This window comes from Balaenoptera physalus, assembly GCF_965194825.1.
Source record: "Balaenoptera physalus genome assembly, chromosome: 15".
Classification (NCBI taxonomy): Eukaryota; Metazoa; Chordata; class Mammalia; order Artiodactyla; family Balaenopteridae; genus Balaenoptera; species Balaenoptera physalus.
In genome coordinates, this window is record NC_138894.1 from 35,254,354 (window position 1) to 35,271,238 (window position 16,885).

Genomic DNA, 16,885 nt, shown 5'->3' on the forward strand with positions numbered 1-16,885 from the left:
AGATATTGCTGAATTGGTCTCTAAAAAGGCTTTGCCAGTTCATACTCACCCCAAGGGTATCCTTTTGCCCCCCACACTGGGTATCACTTTGTATTAATTTACAATTTTAAGCTACCAATGAGGTTAAACTTTTTTGCATATGTTAAACTGCCCTTTGTATTTCCCTTGTGAACTGTTTATTCAAACTCTTTGAGCAAAAAAAAAAAAAAAAAAATTCTTTGAGCAGTTGAGATGGAACCCCAAATATAAAAGTAAACTCCTATATTTTATTCTATTACTTGAGTGGGGTTTTTAATGTGTAGATCTTTAATCTATCTGACATTTTTTTTTATGAGTTGGAATTCTAACTTTGTATTTAATATTTACGACTTTTTTTTTTTTTACAAGTGGGAAGTAAAGTTGTCCTTTTCTTAATATTTAAGATATCATCTTTATCATAGATTAAATCCTAGGCACATGTAAGGCTATTTCCAGACTTTCTATTCTGTTCCTGCTGACTCTATTTGTCTACTTCTGGCTCTATCCTACATTGTTTTAATTATTGCAGCTTTAAAACACATGCCTGGTACCAAGTAGGCACTCAACAAATATTTGTTACTCTCCAAATGTACTCTTCTGAATATACTTTAGAATCAGTCAAGTTATTTATTTATTTATTTATTTAAAAAGACACGTTTATTCAGCGTCATGATCAGACTATTACATTTAGCAATCAACGGCATGGGTGCAAAAAAAAATCTACATTAAAACCCTTTGTTGGAATGCTTTACACTTTCCACAGAACAGAAACTAAAATAACCTGTTATACAATTAGTCACAAATACAGTCCTCGAGTATTTTTGCCCATACACATGAGTATTGTCTAAGACATGTCTTCTTTGTAGCAGCTAGGCCCTGCCACCACTGTGCTTGGCTGAGTTCACAAATCTGTTGTACCCTGTAGCTTCCCTGTCACTTCTCTGGCTCTCCTCTCCTGCTAAGCTTTGTTTCCTGGCAGTAATTAAAACCTTCGGCCACTGCCAGCTACTGCTGCTGCTGGAACCACCATAGCCACCTTGGTTTCGGGGTTTGGCAAAGCATTGGCCTCCACCACCACGGGGACCAGAACTTCTGCCTCCAAAATTTCCTCCTTTCCTGGGTCCAAAATTTAAAGATTGATTGTTGTAATTGCCAAAATCACTGTAGCTTCCACCACCTCCAAAATTACTTCCATCATTACCAAATCCATTATAGCCATCCCCACTGCCACCATATCCACCACCACCACGGCTGCCACCAAAGGCATCTCGATCACTGAAGTTTCCTCCACGACCAAAGCTGTCATTCCCACCAAAACCACCTCCAAGACCACCACCAAAGTTTCCAGAACCACTTCGACCTCTTTGGCTGGATGAAGCACTAACCATCTCTTGCTTAGATAGGGCTTTCCTTACTTCACAGTTGTGGCCATTCACAGTGCAGTATTTCTGAATGACAGTCTTGTCTACAGAGTCATGGTCATCAAAGCTTACGAAAGCAAAGCCTCTCTTTTTGCCACTGCCTCGGTCAGTCATGACTTCAGTCACTTCAATTTTCCCATACTGTTCAAAATAATCACTTAGGTGATGTTCTTCAGTGTCTCCTTTAATGCCACCAATAAAAATCTTTTTCACAGTTAAGTGGGCACCAGGTCTTTGAGAATCTTCTCTTGAGACGGCCCTCTTTGGTTCCACAACTCTTCCATCCACCTTGTGTGGCCTTGCATTCATGGCCATATCCACCTCTTCTGCAATGGCATAGGTGACAAACCCGAAGCCTCTGGAGCTCTTGGTGTTTGGATCCCTCATTACCACACAATCTGTGAGCGCTCCCCATTGCTCAGAATGGCTCCTCAGACTCTCATCGGTTGTTTCAAAGCTCAAACTTCCGATGAAGAGCTTCCGCAGCTGTTGGGCTCTTTGGGAGACCCTGACGTAGACATGGTGTCAGTGGAGGGGGGAGACGTCAACGATGCTCACTTGGCGGCGTCCATGGGCAAAAAGCCGTCAAGTTATTTTAAAATCCACTGAGTTTCAATTCTTTTACTTTCAAACTCCTTGAGCATTTTTATTTTAGGCATATCTTTTATTGATAGCATATATTTTCATTTAGTTTTTTAAAACTGTATCTGAAAGTATTTTCTTTCAGTTGGCAAATCTCTCCCATTCAATTATTGTTATGCAGATAGATTTAGTTGTGTCATCTTTTATAGATTCAGATTGCTTTTTAATACCCCCTCGTTTTCCCTTATTTGCTTTCTGGTCTGTATTTTCTTTGTTGTTTCTCCCCAACCCCAACAATTTGAAAAATGTATAATTTTTAGAAATTAATCTTTATCTTTTTACTTATAAATAAATATCCTTAAGCCTGTGTAACTCCAAAGTCGCTCCTCTTAGAAACCTAGACACCAACAGAGCAAGACAAAAATTAGAGATACTGATGATCTAAACAATACAATTAATAAATTTGATCTATTAGGTATAATAGAACCCTACACCCAACAGAGAATTCACATTTTTTTGAGCGCCAGAAGAACATTTAAACTGGCCAGAAGAAGCTGTAATAAATTTCATAGAATCAATATCATACAGACCATGTCATCTGCCCCTAATGCACTAAAATTAGAAACTAATAACGAAAGTCGTGCTTAAAAACACATGCCTCTTGCAATTTTGCTGGTTCTGCTGTCCCCTCTGATCTCTTCTGCCTGCCCCTCCCTCGTGGATTGCTAGGTGGCTGTGGGAAACTTGAAATTCTTCTCACTCTACACAACAATTCAGCTTCTCTAGCCTCTCCTTGAAAACTCAAACCAGTGTAGCATTGCCCCTGTGGACAGCAATGAGAGGCTGTGGTAAGGATATTCTACACAGCTAGGGAGGCCAGGCAAGGCTGGACTGCATGAGAGATGCTGAAATGATATCAACAGAGGAGCAGGAGTTACCTTGGCAAAGAGGAGGGAAGAGTGTGCCAGGGAGAGGAAATAGCAGGTGCAAAGGCCCTGTGGCAGGAAGGTGCAAGGTAAAATACAAGAGATGGAAAGGAGGCCGGCTTGACTAGGCCACTATGAGTCAGGGAGAGGCTGTAGAGGTAGGTTGGCACAAGATCATTTGGGCCTCACTGGCCAGGCTGAGGCTGGCTGCCCTTATTCTATGAGCAATGAGAAACCATTATGACTTTTTTTTGTTTTTGTTTTTAATTTGTTATCGTTAAATATAACACAAATTCAGAAAATCATATAAAGCAAGTGTATCATTTAATGAATTACTGTCAAGTAAACATCACAGATGGGAGGAAACTAAGGAGACATGATGACCAAATGCAATGTGGGATCCTGGATTGGATCTTGGAAAAGAAAAAATGATGTTAATGGAAAAACTGGTAAAATCTGAATAAAGTCTGTAGTCTAGTTAATGATATTGCACCAAATGTTGGTTTCTTAGTTTGGACGAATGTACCTGTAAAATGTTAACATTAATGGAAGCTGGGTTAAGGATAAATGGGAACTCTCTGTACTATTTTTGGAGCTTTTCTGTAAACCTAAAATTATCCCCAAAGTTAAAAAAAAAATTAAGCTGACAAATACCAAAAACATCCTCAAATCCAGAAAATAATGTAATTAAAAAATCTAACCACCTCACATACTTTTGTAATACTTTTCTCCTGCTGCTTTTGGTTTCATTTGACCATGTCTTCACATAACAATGATTTTGTAATATTTTCTAAAGATAGAATGAAAGGTCTTTTCTCCTTCAGACTGTACTACAAAGCTACAGTAATCAAAAGAGTATGGTACCGGCACAAAAGCAGAGATGCAGATCAATGGAACAAAATAGAGAGCCCAGAAATAAATTCATGCACTTATGGTCAGTTAATCTACAATAAAGGAGGCAAGAATATACAATGGAGAAAAGACAGTCTCTTCAATAGATGGTGCTGGGAAAACGGGACAGCTACATGTAAAAGAATGAAATTAGAACATTTTCCCACACCATATATAAAAATAAACTCAAAAGGGATTGAAAATCTAAATGTAAGGTCAGAAACCATAAAACTCCTAGAAGAAAACATAGACAGAACACTCTTTGACATAAATTGTAGCAATATATATATTTTTTGGCTCTGTCTCCTAAGATAAAAGAAATAAAAGCAAAAAATAAATGGGACCCATTTAAGCTTAAAATCTTTTGCGCAGCAAAGGAAACCATCCACAAAACAAAAAGACAACTTACTGAATGGGAGAAAATATTTGCAAATGATATGACTGATAAGGGGTTAATATCCAAAATACACAGGCAGATCATACAACTCAACATCAAAAACAAACAAACAAACAACCCAATTAAAAAATAAGCAGAAGACCTGAACAGACATTTTTCCAAAGAAGAAATGCAGATGGCAAACAGCCACATGAAAAAATGCACAACATTGTTAATCATCAGGGAAATGCAAATCAAAACCACAATGAGATATCACCTCACACCTGTCAGAACAGCTATCATCAAAAAGACCACAAGTAACAAATGTTGGTGAGGATGTGGAGCAAAGGGAACCCTTGTGCACTAAATGTACAAGTGAAAAGGTAAGTTGGTGCAGCCACTGTGGAAAATGGTACAGAAGTTCCTCAAAAAACTAAAAACAGAACTACCATATGATCCAGCAATTCCACTCCTTGGTATATATCTGAAGAAAATGAAAACATTAATTTGAAAAGACATATGAACTCCCAGTGTTCATAGCAGCATGTTTACAATGGCCAAGATACAGAAGCAACCTAAGTGTCCAACAATATACATACAATGGGTGCTTGCTTCGGCAGCACATATACTGAAATTGGAACGATACAGAGAAGATTAGCATGGCCCCTGCGCAAGGATGACACGCAAATTCGTGAAGCGCTCCATATTTTTTAGACATTTCTCCAAAAAAGATATACAGATTGCCAACAAACACATGAAAGAATGCTCAACATCATTAATCATTAGAGAAATGCAAATCAAAACTACAATGAGATATCATCTCACACCAGTCAGAATGGCCATCATCAAAAAATCTACAAACAATAAATGCTGGAGAGGGTGTGGAGGAAAGGGAACCCTCTTGCACTGTTGGCGGGAATGGAAATTGATACAGCCACTATGGAGAACAGTATGGAGGTTCCTTAGAAAACTAAAACTAGAACTACCATACAACCCAGCAATCCCACTACTGGGCATATACCCTGAGAAAACCATAATTCAAAAAGAGTCATGAACCAAAATGTTCATTGCAGCTCTACTTACAATAGCCAGGACATGGAAGCAATCTAAGTGTCCATCAACAGATGAATGGATAAAGAAGATGTGGCACATATATACAATGGAATATTACTCAGCCATAAAAAGGAACGAAACTGAGTTATTTGTAGTGAGCTGGATGGACCTAGAGACTGTCATACAGAGTGAAGTAAGTCAGAAAGAGAAAAACAAATACCGTATGCTAACACATATATATGGAATGTAAAAAAAAAAAAAAAAAAGAAAGAAAATGGTCAGAAGAACCTAGGGGCAAGACGGGAATAAAGATGCAGACCTACTAGAGAATGGACTTGAGGATAGGGGGAGGGGGAAGGGTAAGCTGGGACAAAGTGAGAGAGTGGCATGGACATATATACACTACCAAACGTAAAATAGATAGCTAGTGGGAAGCAGCCACATAGCACAGGGAGATCAGCTCAGTGCTTTGTGACCACCTAGAGGGGTGGGATAGGGAGGGTGGGAGGGAGGGAGATGCAAGAGGGAAGAGATATGGGGACATATGTATAACTGATTCACTTTGTTATAAAGCAGAAACTGACACACCATTGTAAAGCAATTATACTCTAATAAAGATGTTAAATATATATATATATATATATATATATATATATATACACACACATACATACAATGGAATACTACTCAGTTCTAAAAAAGAATGAAATTTTGCCATTTGCAACAACATGGATAGACTTGGAGGATCTTATGCTTAGTGAAATAAGTCAGACAGAGAGAGACAAATACTGTATGTTATCACTTATATGTGGAATCTAAAAAATACAGCAAGCTAGTGAATATAACAAAAAAGAAACAGACTCACAGATATAGAGATCAAACTAGTGGTTATGAGAGGAGTAGGGGTAGGGGCAAGATAGGAGTAGGGGATTAAGAGGTACAAACTACTATGTATAAAATAAATAAGCTAAGAGGATAGATTGTACAGCACAAGGAATATAGCCAATATTTTATAATAACTATAAAAGGAGTATAAACTTTAAAAATTGTGAATCACTATGTTGTACACCTGAAACTTATCTAATCTTATAAATCAACTATATCTCAATAGAAGTAAATAAACGAATTAATTTTTAAAAAGTCTTTTCTTCAAAATAACAGGTAAAACTAAAACCTAGTGTTTAAGGATCGCACTTGGGGGATGTGTTAGGGACGTACACAGCTCAGGTCCCCTCAAGGAGGGACATGTCTCATAAATTTCCTCCCATCTCTGATGGTTATCATGACCTCGACACTTTTGAAGGGTCCTACTCAGGTATTCTGAAGGATGCCCCTCAATTTGGATTTGTCTGTTGTTTTTCTCTTGTGTAGAAAGCAGCTATGAGTTTTTAGAAAGGCACAGAGGTGAAATGCCCTTATTGCGTTGGGCACATGCTAATCAATATGATTTATCACCAGGGATGTTAATCTAGATCACTTGATTAAGGTGGTGTCTGCCAGGTTTTGTCACTGTAAAATTTCCATTTTTCATACTCTATTCTTTGAAGGTGAGTCTCTGAGTCCAGTCACACACAAGGAGAAGGGAATTAAGTTCCACTTCTTGGAGGGGGCAGTATCTATCAGAATTCTTCTGTAAGGAAGAGTTTTCTCTTCTCCTCATTTACTTATTTATTCATTCAATCATTTATTGATATAACTTTAGACTCATGGATATTTATTTTATTTTATGGGTTATAATACAATACCATTGTGATATATTGTATTACTCAAATTGTTCCAGCTCTGGCCACTGGGAGTTCTTTTCATGTTGGCGTCTGTGCTCTTTTGACACTACCCCTCTACTTCCCCTGCTTTTCTTCCTGAAGATTTCCTTGTTTTCTGGCTTTACAAAATCATACAAGCTCATCTTGTATTTTCCCTGCCCTAGTCCTAGAATCAGCCATTTCTCCAAATAAATCTCCAGGGAAAGTCTGAGGAGTGAAAAGAGAAGAGGGCTGAGAAATAAACCAATGTTAAGAAATGGGGGAAGGAAGAGAAGCCCCTGAAGGAGACCTAGAAGTAGAGAGTGGAGGAAGAGGCAGGAGCAAAAGCATAGAAGAGCCCAGGGACTTCCCTGGTGGTCCAGCGGTTAAGACTCCCTCCGTGCTCCCAGTGCAGGGGACCTGGGTTCGATCCCTGGTCAGGGAACTAGATCCCACATGCTGCAACTAAGAGCCCTCATGCCACAACTAAAAGATCCCGCATGCTGCAACTAAAGATCCCGCATGCTGCAACTAAGTCCCGGCACAGCCAAATAAATAAATAAATAAATTAAAAAAAAAAAAAAAAAAGAGCAGGCCCAGAGGCAGAGTGGGGTTGAGGGAGTTTGGAGAAGGGAGTGATTAACTACTGAATGCCAAAGAGAGGTCAAGTAAGATAAAGACTGAAGGAGGGTCCTGGAATTTTGCAACCACAGATGGGGTAGGAGCTTGGAGAGCCAGGCTGCTGTGGTTTGGGGTGTGAATGAGGAAGAAGGGGGTAAAGACGAGGAGGGTAAATCATCTTCAGGAAACTTGAAGGAAAGGAGGACATTGTGCAGACTGATAGAGAGGGGGAGTTGTTGTTTTCTCTGTTTATATTGGGAGAGACGAGCATATTTATATGATGAGAATGAAGGAGCCAGTGGAGAAGAAACAGAAATGAAGGAGGAGATGGAAGCTTAGACTGCCTCAAGGCACAGAGAGGAAAATGAAGCACACAGGAACACCTCTTTCTCTGAGATAGGAAAAATGCAGGTGGTCATAGGTTTGTAGGTTTGAGGTAGGAATCTGGGAATGAATATTCATGCACACTTTTTTTTTTTTTAAATAAATTTATTTATTTATTTATTTTAGCTGTGTTGGGTCTTCATTTCTGTGCGAGGGCTTTCTCTAGTTGCGGCAAGTGGGGGTCACTCTTCATTGCGGTGCGCGGGCCTCTCACTATCGCGGCCTCTCCTGTTGCGGAGCACAGGCTCCAGACGCGCAGGCTCAGCAGTTGTGGCTCACGGGCCCAGCTGCTCCCCGGCACGCGGGATCCTCCCAGACCAGGGCTCGAACCCGTGTCCCCTGCATTGGCAGGCAGATTCTCAACCACTGCGCCACCAGGGAAGCCCCATGCACACTTCTTATGTAAGATGCATGTTTTCATTTCTCTTGGGCATATTTCCAGGAGTGAAATTGCTGGGTCATATGGTAGCTCCCATGTTTAACAATTTGAGTAACTGCCAAAATGTTTTCCAAAGCAGCTGTACCATTTTATATTCCCACCAGCAATGTATGAGGGTTCCAGGGTCTCCACATCCTGACAACACTTGTTATTATCTGTCTAGAGGGAGTGAAGTGGTACTTCATTGTGGTTTTGATTTATATCGCCTTAATGGATAATGTTTTTGATATCTTTTCATGTATGTATTGGCTATTTGTATATCTTCTTTAGGGAAATATCTATTCAAATCATTTGCCCATTTTTAAATTGGGTTGTCTTTATTGTTGAATTATGAGTTCTTTAAATATTCTGGATACTAGCCTCTTATCACATATATGATTTAAAAATATTTTCTCTCATCCCATAGGTTGTCTTTTTACTTTCTTGATGGTGTTCTTTGAAGGACAAGAGTTTTTAATTTTCATGAAGTCTAGTTTATCTATTTTTTCTTTGGTTGTTTGTGCTTTTGGTGTTGTATCTAAGACGGCTTTGCCTAACCCAAGGTCATGAATATTTACTTCTACATTTTCTTCGAAAAGCTTTATAGTTTTAGTGTTTATATTTAGGTCTATGATCTATTTTGAGTTAACTTTTGTGTATGGTGTAGCGAAGGGGTTCAACTTAATTCTTTTGCATGCAAATATCCAGCTGTCCTAACACCATTTGTTGAAAAGACCATTCTTTCCCCATGGAATGGTCTTGGCACCTTTATTGAAAAATCAGTCAGCCATAAATATGAGGGTTTATTTCTGGAATCTCAATTCTTTTCCACTGATCTATGTCTATCCTTATGTCAGTTACCCCATTGTCTTGATTTGTAGTAAGTTTTGAAATCGGGAAGTGTGAATCCTCCAACTTTGCTTTTCGTTTCCAAGACTTGTTTGGCTATTCTGGGTCCCTTGCATTTCCATATGATTTCCTGGATCAGCTTGTCAATTTCTGCAAAAACAGCAGCTGCGATATTGATGGGGAATGTGTTGAATCTGCAGGCCAATTTGGGGTGTATTGGCATCGTAACAGTATTAAGTCTTCCAATTCATGAAAGTGAGATGTCTTTCCATTTAATTAGGTCTTTGTTAATTTCTTTCAGTGAAGTTTTGTAGTTTTCAGTGTACAAATCTTATACTTCTTTTGTTATATTCTATTTTGTTATATTCATTTCTAAGTACTTTATTCTTTTTTATACTTTTATAAATGGAATTGTTTTAATTTTACTTTTAATTTTTCATTGCTAGTTTTAGAAATACAATTGATTTTAATATATTGATCTTGTATCCTGTAACCTTCCTGTACCCATTTATTAGTTCTAATAATTTCTTAGTGGATTCCTTAGGATTTTCTATTTACAAGGTCATGTAATCTGCAAACAGAGATAGTTTTACTCTTCCTTTCCAACCTGGATAGTTTTAGTTTGTTTTCTTGCCTAATTGCCCTAGCTAGAACCTCCAGTACAATGTTAAATAGAAGCCGAGAGTATGGCTGTTGTTTGTAAAGATGTCAATTTTTCTCACAACAATTTCTCTCACAGTTCCAAAAAGAATTAGAGCTCATATGGGTGAATACACAGGTGAAAGTAGCTATAAGAATCTCTGAAAAAAAAGAAATGAGTAAAGATTTTCTCTTCCACTGTATAAAGCATTTAAAAGGCAACAATAATTAAAACAATAGCACTGACAAAAAGATATAAATCTCAGTGGACTAGAGTACAAAGTTCAGACTCTGTCTATAGTATGTATATAAAAACTTGTATGAGAAAATCAGTGGCAAAGGGATAGGGTTTTTCGATAAGTATTGGGAAACTTGGATAGCTGTTGAGGAGAGAAGGTTAGATTTTCACCTCAAATCATTCACCAAAATAGTTTCTAGAAGAATTTAAAGAGAATGAAAGAACAAAGAAAAAGCCAAACAATTTAAAAACTAGAAAAACTATGAATGGATATTTATTGGACCTGTGAGTGTGGAAGAACCTCAGCTTGAAACAATGGAAGAAATTCAACGATTTGACTACTTATGTCAAAACATATTTGCAATAAATGTAAAAGACAAAGTGTTATTATTAACATAGAAGGGGTTAATATAAATTGATAAGTTAAGGCTTCAAAGAAAAATGGACATAGAAAAGACAATTCAGGCAATAGACAACTCATTAAAAGAGGAAATATAAATGACAAATAACTGAAAAAATGTTCAATCTCACTAGCAATCAAAGAAATGCAAATCAAACAATAAGGAGGTACAACCTTTTGCTTTAAGCAAAGATTTCTAAGATGATATTACTCATCACTGCTTAGAGTATGTTGAGATAGCTCTCATGCTAACCTTATGAAGTGATTTCCCATCATTAGGCCCATTTTATAACGTGGAAACTGAGACTCTGGGGTTCAGTAATCTGCCCAAGCTCATACTGCTAGTAAGTGGTGGCACGAAGATTTGAACCCGGGCTGTGTGACTCTATTACAGTGAGGGGCCTAGAAAACAGATGTGGGAGGGAGGGCGAAGGACAGGAGGAAATGTAGCTTGAAGAGTCAGGCAAATATATTTGAAGTGCCTGTCTGGAAGGGTTATGATATTGCAGAGGGAAGCAATGAGTGGAAATTACACAAAGGACCACTCTTTCAAAGCAAGAACTGTCCCTAACGGACTAGAGAGGCCCAGGGAGGCGGTGAACACATCCAGCCCTGGGGAGGAAGAGGAAGTAGGAGGGTCCTCTCTGTAACCCTCACATCAAACTGCAGTGGGTGGGGATGGGTGGTCTCATCTTCCAGAGGAAAAAACACCTCTAGGTAACCAAGACCTCAGTGTCTTCAGAGTTTGTGCTCTTTTCTCAACTGCAGACAGCTAGCAGAGCCTGCCCTTTCTCCTAGGGCCAAGTGACCTGCAGGGGAGCCTTTCCTGGCTTCACTGCCCTCTTGCAGCTACAATCCCGGGCCAGCAGGAAGCCTGACCTTGCCCAACTATGAGGGCCAGGGAAGGAGGAAGGAGAGCGGGAGTAGCCCATCTGAGTTCTCTTTTGCCCTTTCCTGGAGCCTTGCTACTCCATGGGGGAGGCAGAGGGAGGCGGGAGGGAAGAGGCAGTCTGGTCATGTTGAAGAGCTAAGAAACAGATGAAACAGAACCATTAAAGGACAGTGACAAATATGTTAGTTGTGGTTTGGTAAAGATATCTTCATTTGCAAAGCCCCTGGGGAATCCATTCTCAGGGGCTTCATCCTGACTCTGTAATCTTGGGTAAGTCTGTTAACCTTTTTTGTACCTCAATTTCTTCATCTGTAAAATGGGTATGACAACATTTCCCGCTTTATTGACTTCAGATGATGTAGTGCTTAGATGACCAACAAGCTAGCGTGAGGGCAGAGTACCAGAGGCAGTAGAGTCACTCAGACCTGAGTTCAAGTCCACTCTTTGCAATTTTTCAGTTAGAAACTTGGGGAAAATCATCCAAACTTTAGCTGCTTTAGCTTTCTCATCCGTGAAGCTGAGAGTAGCAACAGCACCTGCCTTAAATGGTTGTCTTCAGCGGTAAATGAGATAGTACACATAAAGTAGATACTAGGACCAGGATTCCACAGCCCACAGGTTTAACCATTACAGTACAGTTGCCTCACAACCATAATGCATATAAAACAACAACATATAGTGTAGAGAAAAGACTGGAAAGCAATACAACAAATTGTTAACAGTGTTTATTTCTGAACAGTGAGATTCTAATCTATTTTTATTTCCTTCTTTATATTTTTCTATATTTTCCAAATAACTTATAATCAGAAAAAAAACTATATATGATGTTCAGATGCTTTGAGATCATTTGTGATGGTTTCCACTGCGTTAAAATCTTTGACAATATTTTCTCATGTCATCTTCTCAGCAACTGTTTAAAGTAGGAATCATTATCCCCATTTTCTAGATCAGGAAACAAGGCTGAGAGGTTAGAGAGCTGACTTAATCTTCAGGTCTTATTGCTGCTAAGTGGCAGAGAGCCAAGATCCATAGGCAGATCTGGCTGTCTCCAAAGCTAGGTGCTGTCCACAGGGATGCTGGGCTATGGGGCTCAGTGTGGAGAACTCCTCCACCCCATTCTGATCACAGTTAAGGTGGAAGGTTGTTAGGATTGAGCCTTGGTGCATATGCTCCCATGAGTCTCAGGTGCCCGGTGTACAACCATATTCCTGGTAGAGGACATGGCCCGGAAAGTGGGATTTTGGCATCCTCCTTTCACAGCATAAAAAGTCAAGATGTACTGTGGAGAGTCTCCCCAAGAAGAAATAAAGGTTTCCACTATCAAAGTATCCAACAGAGGAACTAAAAAAAAGAAAAAAGCATAACTACATAAGATTGAGGGAGGGAAGTGGGTGTGAGCTAAATCATTACCTATCACAGGAGGAAGACAATAGATAATGGCCAGTCCTGATAACTCTAGATATAGTTATGTAAGCATTTTATGTAGAAATATGGAGGTAACTACCAGGCCTGAAAACACAAATGGCTATAAGTGGTTATCCCTGGAATGAGGGGTGGAAAGGGAATTTTTTGCTTTTCTCATAAGCGTTTCTGTCCCATTTGATTTTTTTACTTTATTATTTTGTTTTTAGCTGTGTGTTACATGTTTTTTTAAAAATACTATTTTTAATACAGGCTCTGAAAGTTAAAAAGAAAAGTACAGACTTTGGGGTCATCTGTGTGGATTCACAGCCCACCTCTGCCAGTTACAGATCTTGGGCAGGTTAACCTCCCTAAGCTGCAACTTTACCTTCCTGAAAATAAGAATAAAAACCATACTCACCCCACAGGGTTGTTTTGGGGATAAAATGAGGTAACGCATGTAAAGCACACGGACCAACATTGGCCGAAATTCAGCATCTGTAATTATTAACCATTGTTATCATTACTAATAATAAACCAAGCGTGCAAGTAATACCCAGGGCTTTGCACATAGTAGGCACTTAATGGGTGTAAGTAATTGTTTAAAACCTCCACCAGCGCCTATAATTTCCCCCAACTCGTGACGCATAAGCCCCAGCGGTCCGAGTGAACACTTAAATACTGATGTGGTTACTCATTTATTCATCACTCTGTTCTCCGCCGCAGTGTCCGCAGAGGGCGAGCCCAGCTCCCTGGACTCCCGCGCCAGGTTCTGGCTGCACACGTGATTCCTCCCGCGCGCGGAGGTGGGAGACAGCGGCAGCTCACCCGCTTTCAGGTCGCTGATGCGGGGCCATCACGTGGCGTAGCGTGAATCACTTCTGGTTTCACGCTGGCATCTTCCCAGGCAGGGGCGGGCTGGAGGAGGGGGAGTGCCGCTCGAGACTGGGGAGCAGCCCGGGTCCGCATCGCTCCCACTTGCCAGCGCCAAGGGGATGGCCATGCCGGGAGGGACGGGGAGGGGCAGTTTTAGGGCGACAGCTTTCCGGAGCAGGGACTTCTTGAAGGACGACTTGGGATTGGCCGGGAGACGCGGAGCGGGCATTTCATACCCGGCCGAGGGTGCCGCGCTGTCCGCAGGCGAGGCGGGGTTTCCTGGGGACCAACGCGGGAGCCCCCCCTCCCCCCGCGGAGGCCTTGCGCCCCGCCCACGGTCCTCGCGGCGCTCAGCGACCCTCCAGCTCCAGGCTGGTCTGCAGCAGCCCGGGCGAAGGCGTGGGGGGCCACCGTCCCCGAGCTCTGCCGCACCTCCGCGCGGGTACGGGTTAGGTCGCGAGTCGCGGGACGCCGGCCGCTAGGCGGGGCGGGAGGCGGGGCGCTGACGTCGCGGCGCGGCCGGCGGCCGGGAGGCGGGGAGGCGGCGGCCGGCTCGGCCCAGTCCAACCCGCAGCTGCGGCGGCCGAGCCTGTGGGCGGCGGCGGCGGTCCGAGCCGGCTCCTGACTGCCCTCCGCCGCTGCCCAGTTTCTCACTTGGTCCGGGTGTCCACGCCTGGTTCGACCAGCCCTCACCCGCCGCCGCTTCCCCCGCCATGGCCCTGGTACGGGGCGCCGAGACGGCGGCTGGGCCCTCCCGCTGGCTACCCACGCACGTCCAGGTGACGGTGCTGCGGGCCCGCGGGCTGCGGGGCAAGAGCTCGGGCGCGGGCAGCACCAGCGACGCGTATACGGTGATCCAGGTGGGCCGTGAGAAGTACAGCACGTCGGTGGTGGAGAAGACGCCGGGATGCCCCGAGTGGCGCGAGGAGTGCTCCTTCGAGCTGCCGCCTGGCGCCCTGGACGGCCTGCTGCGGGCGCAGGAGACCGACGCGGGCCCGGCGCCCTGGGCCGCGGGCTCCAACGCCGCCTGCCAGCTAGTGCTTACCACCATGCACCGCTCGCTTATCGGCGTCGACAAGTTCCTGGGCCAGGCCATGGTGGCGCTGGACGAGGTCTTCGGCGCAGGCCGCGCCCAGCACACACAGTGAGTGAGGGGCGCGCGGGAGCGGAAACGGTTAAGGGCCTTGCGGGGCGTGGCTGGGGAGACGCAGGACCCCGAACCTCGGCCTGGGCGGTGCGCCCCTTTGCCTAGCGCTCAAGGGCGTAAACCGACAAGTTGGTTCTTCGCATATCGGGGTCTCCTTCCGATCCCCAAATGTGCGCTGGGCTGTGCTTGGCCGCTGGTGGGTCCTTGGAAGGCGGGGGGGAGGTGAGAATGGTGGCCTACTGTTAGGAGTAGATTGTCAAGTAAAGTTAGGAGTGGGATCCAGAAGCTCTTGGACTGTGGGAACCTCAAGAAGGAAAATCTTGGGGCCATTCCTAGGGCCTCCGGGCCTGTTTCACTTTCCTCGAAGGGGAGGGGAACTGCCTTCGGTTCCACACCAGGCCTGCAGGGGAATGGGGAGGCCCTGCCTCGCCCTGTGGGGGAAAGAAGGTGCAGGGTTGTCCTCGAGGAGGGCAGAGGTTGAACGGAGGCGCCCCACCAAATCTAGAGACTGCAGAGGGCATCTGCTTCTTGCCTGGTACTCGGATGCCCTCTGTTGCGTAGAGACACCCCCGATTCTTCCCTTCTGTGTCTCTGGTCTGAGAACAGGAGACCCTCTAAGTAAAGGAAGGAAACACTTTAATCAGGCTTCAAGCATCTTGCCTGAGGTGGAGGGAGCACGTGCTTAATGGACAGCAGGAGACAATCTCCCAGTCACTTAAACCTAGAAGGGCCAGAGGGTTTACCAGTGGGTTTTTAAAAATCGTTTATTTTGGCAGCGTTTAACTTTCCCTGTGTTAAGATCAAGGCTTCAGACTTGGAGCCTCATTTCCTGTTTTGGGCTTGGGCAGGATCCGGAAGCCTGTCCACAGGGCTGACAACCTGCTGTGGGTCACTCAAGTGGTTAACTGGGGTGACGCCACCCCTAGGCCCATGGGCCCTGGATGGGGAGGGTAAGGGGTTGGGGACAGTTGCTGGAAAGGTTTACTCAAGTGGAATGGCATCCAACTGAGTAAATCTAGGAAGGCTTGCTGGAGAAGGATGAGTCTGGTACAGACCCAAATGAAAGCAGGATTTGGATAGAAAAGGATCTGACCTTGAACATTTAAAAAATGTGGGTAGAGAAGGCCTTCATGGCCCTTTGCAGCCTAGGGTGGGAAATGGGTTAGCACAGGGCAGGTTTGGGCAGGGCTGTGACTTAGCTCCATCTCCCCCTCCCCTGGCCTTCTCTCCTTCTCTCATGACTTGCTGTTTGGTTGCTGGGTGTGGATCATGTGGTATAGTTTGGCCCTTGTTTTGTTTTTTTCCTCCCCTTTTCTGTCCTCTCCCTCTTGCCTGGCTCAGGGAGCCCAAGGGGGGTGGGGGTGAGGCAGAAAGCTCTCCTCTGGCTCTCGTAGCCCTTTCTTCTTCTGAAGAGGCTCCTGTCCCCAAATTCATTCCACCCCTTTCCCAGTCCTTCAGTCTCCACCTCTCAGCTAATCTGACCCGACTGGTAGATAACACATCTCGGTCTGGGGGTTGGGGGGGGCACTAGAGGGGAGACTAAGGGGCAGACAGAAAAAGTCTCAGCTTGTGGGGAGGGGCTTTTGTGAGGTCAGTGACTTGCGTGGGGTGGGAGAGGGGCTTTGATTTTTTTTTCAGCTCCTGCTCTTGCTTTCTTCTTGGCCTCTGGATCTTCCTTAACTGAGCTGTTTATGTCTGTCGGCCCATGTGCGCCTGTTTGCAGCCAAGGACAGTCCCCTTGATCTGAATGGGAGCCTTAATTTACTTTCTAGAAGTCATCTTTTCCACCAGGATCTTTCCACACCCACCTGGCTGCCTTTCCTCTGATGCATTGACCTGGGTTATTTATAGAACCTGGAGGGGGCAGGAGGAGGGGGACTTGTAGTGGGCAGCAGAAAAGTCTGTGAAATCAGCCTGATCTTTTAGTTTACTGGACCAAACAGCATGCCCACTGACAGAGTGTGAGGGCTGCTGCCCCCACTCCGGTTTGCACCTTCCACCTCTGGCTCTC

General features: G+C 43.6%; 1 protein-coding gene and 1 pseudogene across 5 annotated transcripts in view; one reads left to right on the plus strand and one right to left on the minus strand.

Moving 5' to 3' along the window:
- Positions 1-217: 217 nt before the first annotated feature.
- On the minus strand, positions 218-13,358 carry LOC309643352 (heterogeneous nuclear ribonucleoprotein A1-like 2 pseudogene; annotated as a pseudogene). Its single transcript, XR_014268622.1, has 2 exons — positions 13,273-13,358; positions 218-2,418 (listed from the first exon to the last, which is right to left on the minus strand). The product of XR_014268622.1 is annotated as a heterogeneous nuclear ribonucleoprotein A1-like 2 pseudogene (transcript).
- Positions 13,359-14,227: 869 nt separating this feature from the next.
- RAB11FIP5 (RAB11 family interacting protein 5) overlaps positions 14,228-16,885 on the plus strand; it is a 36,366-nt gene continuing 33,708 nt past the window's right edge. Inside the window, exon 1 of one of the 4 annotated variants that reach the window (XM_082425994.1) lies at positions 14,228-14,871. In XM_082425994.1, the coding sequence (XP_082282120.1) occupies positions 14,441-14,871 (431 nt within the window). In that variant the 5' untranslated portion in view covers positions 14,228-14,440. The remainder of the gene's footprint in view (positions 14,872-16,885) is intronic. The other 3 variants (XM_082425995.1, XM_082425996.1, XM_082425997.1) reach the window with 3 other exon arrangements.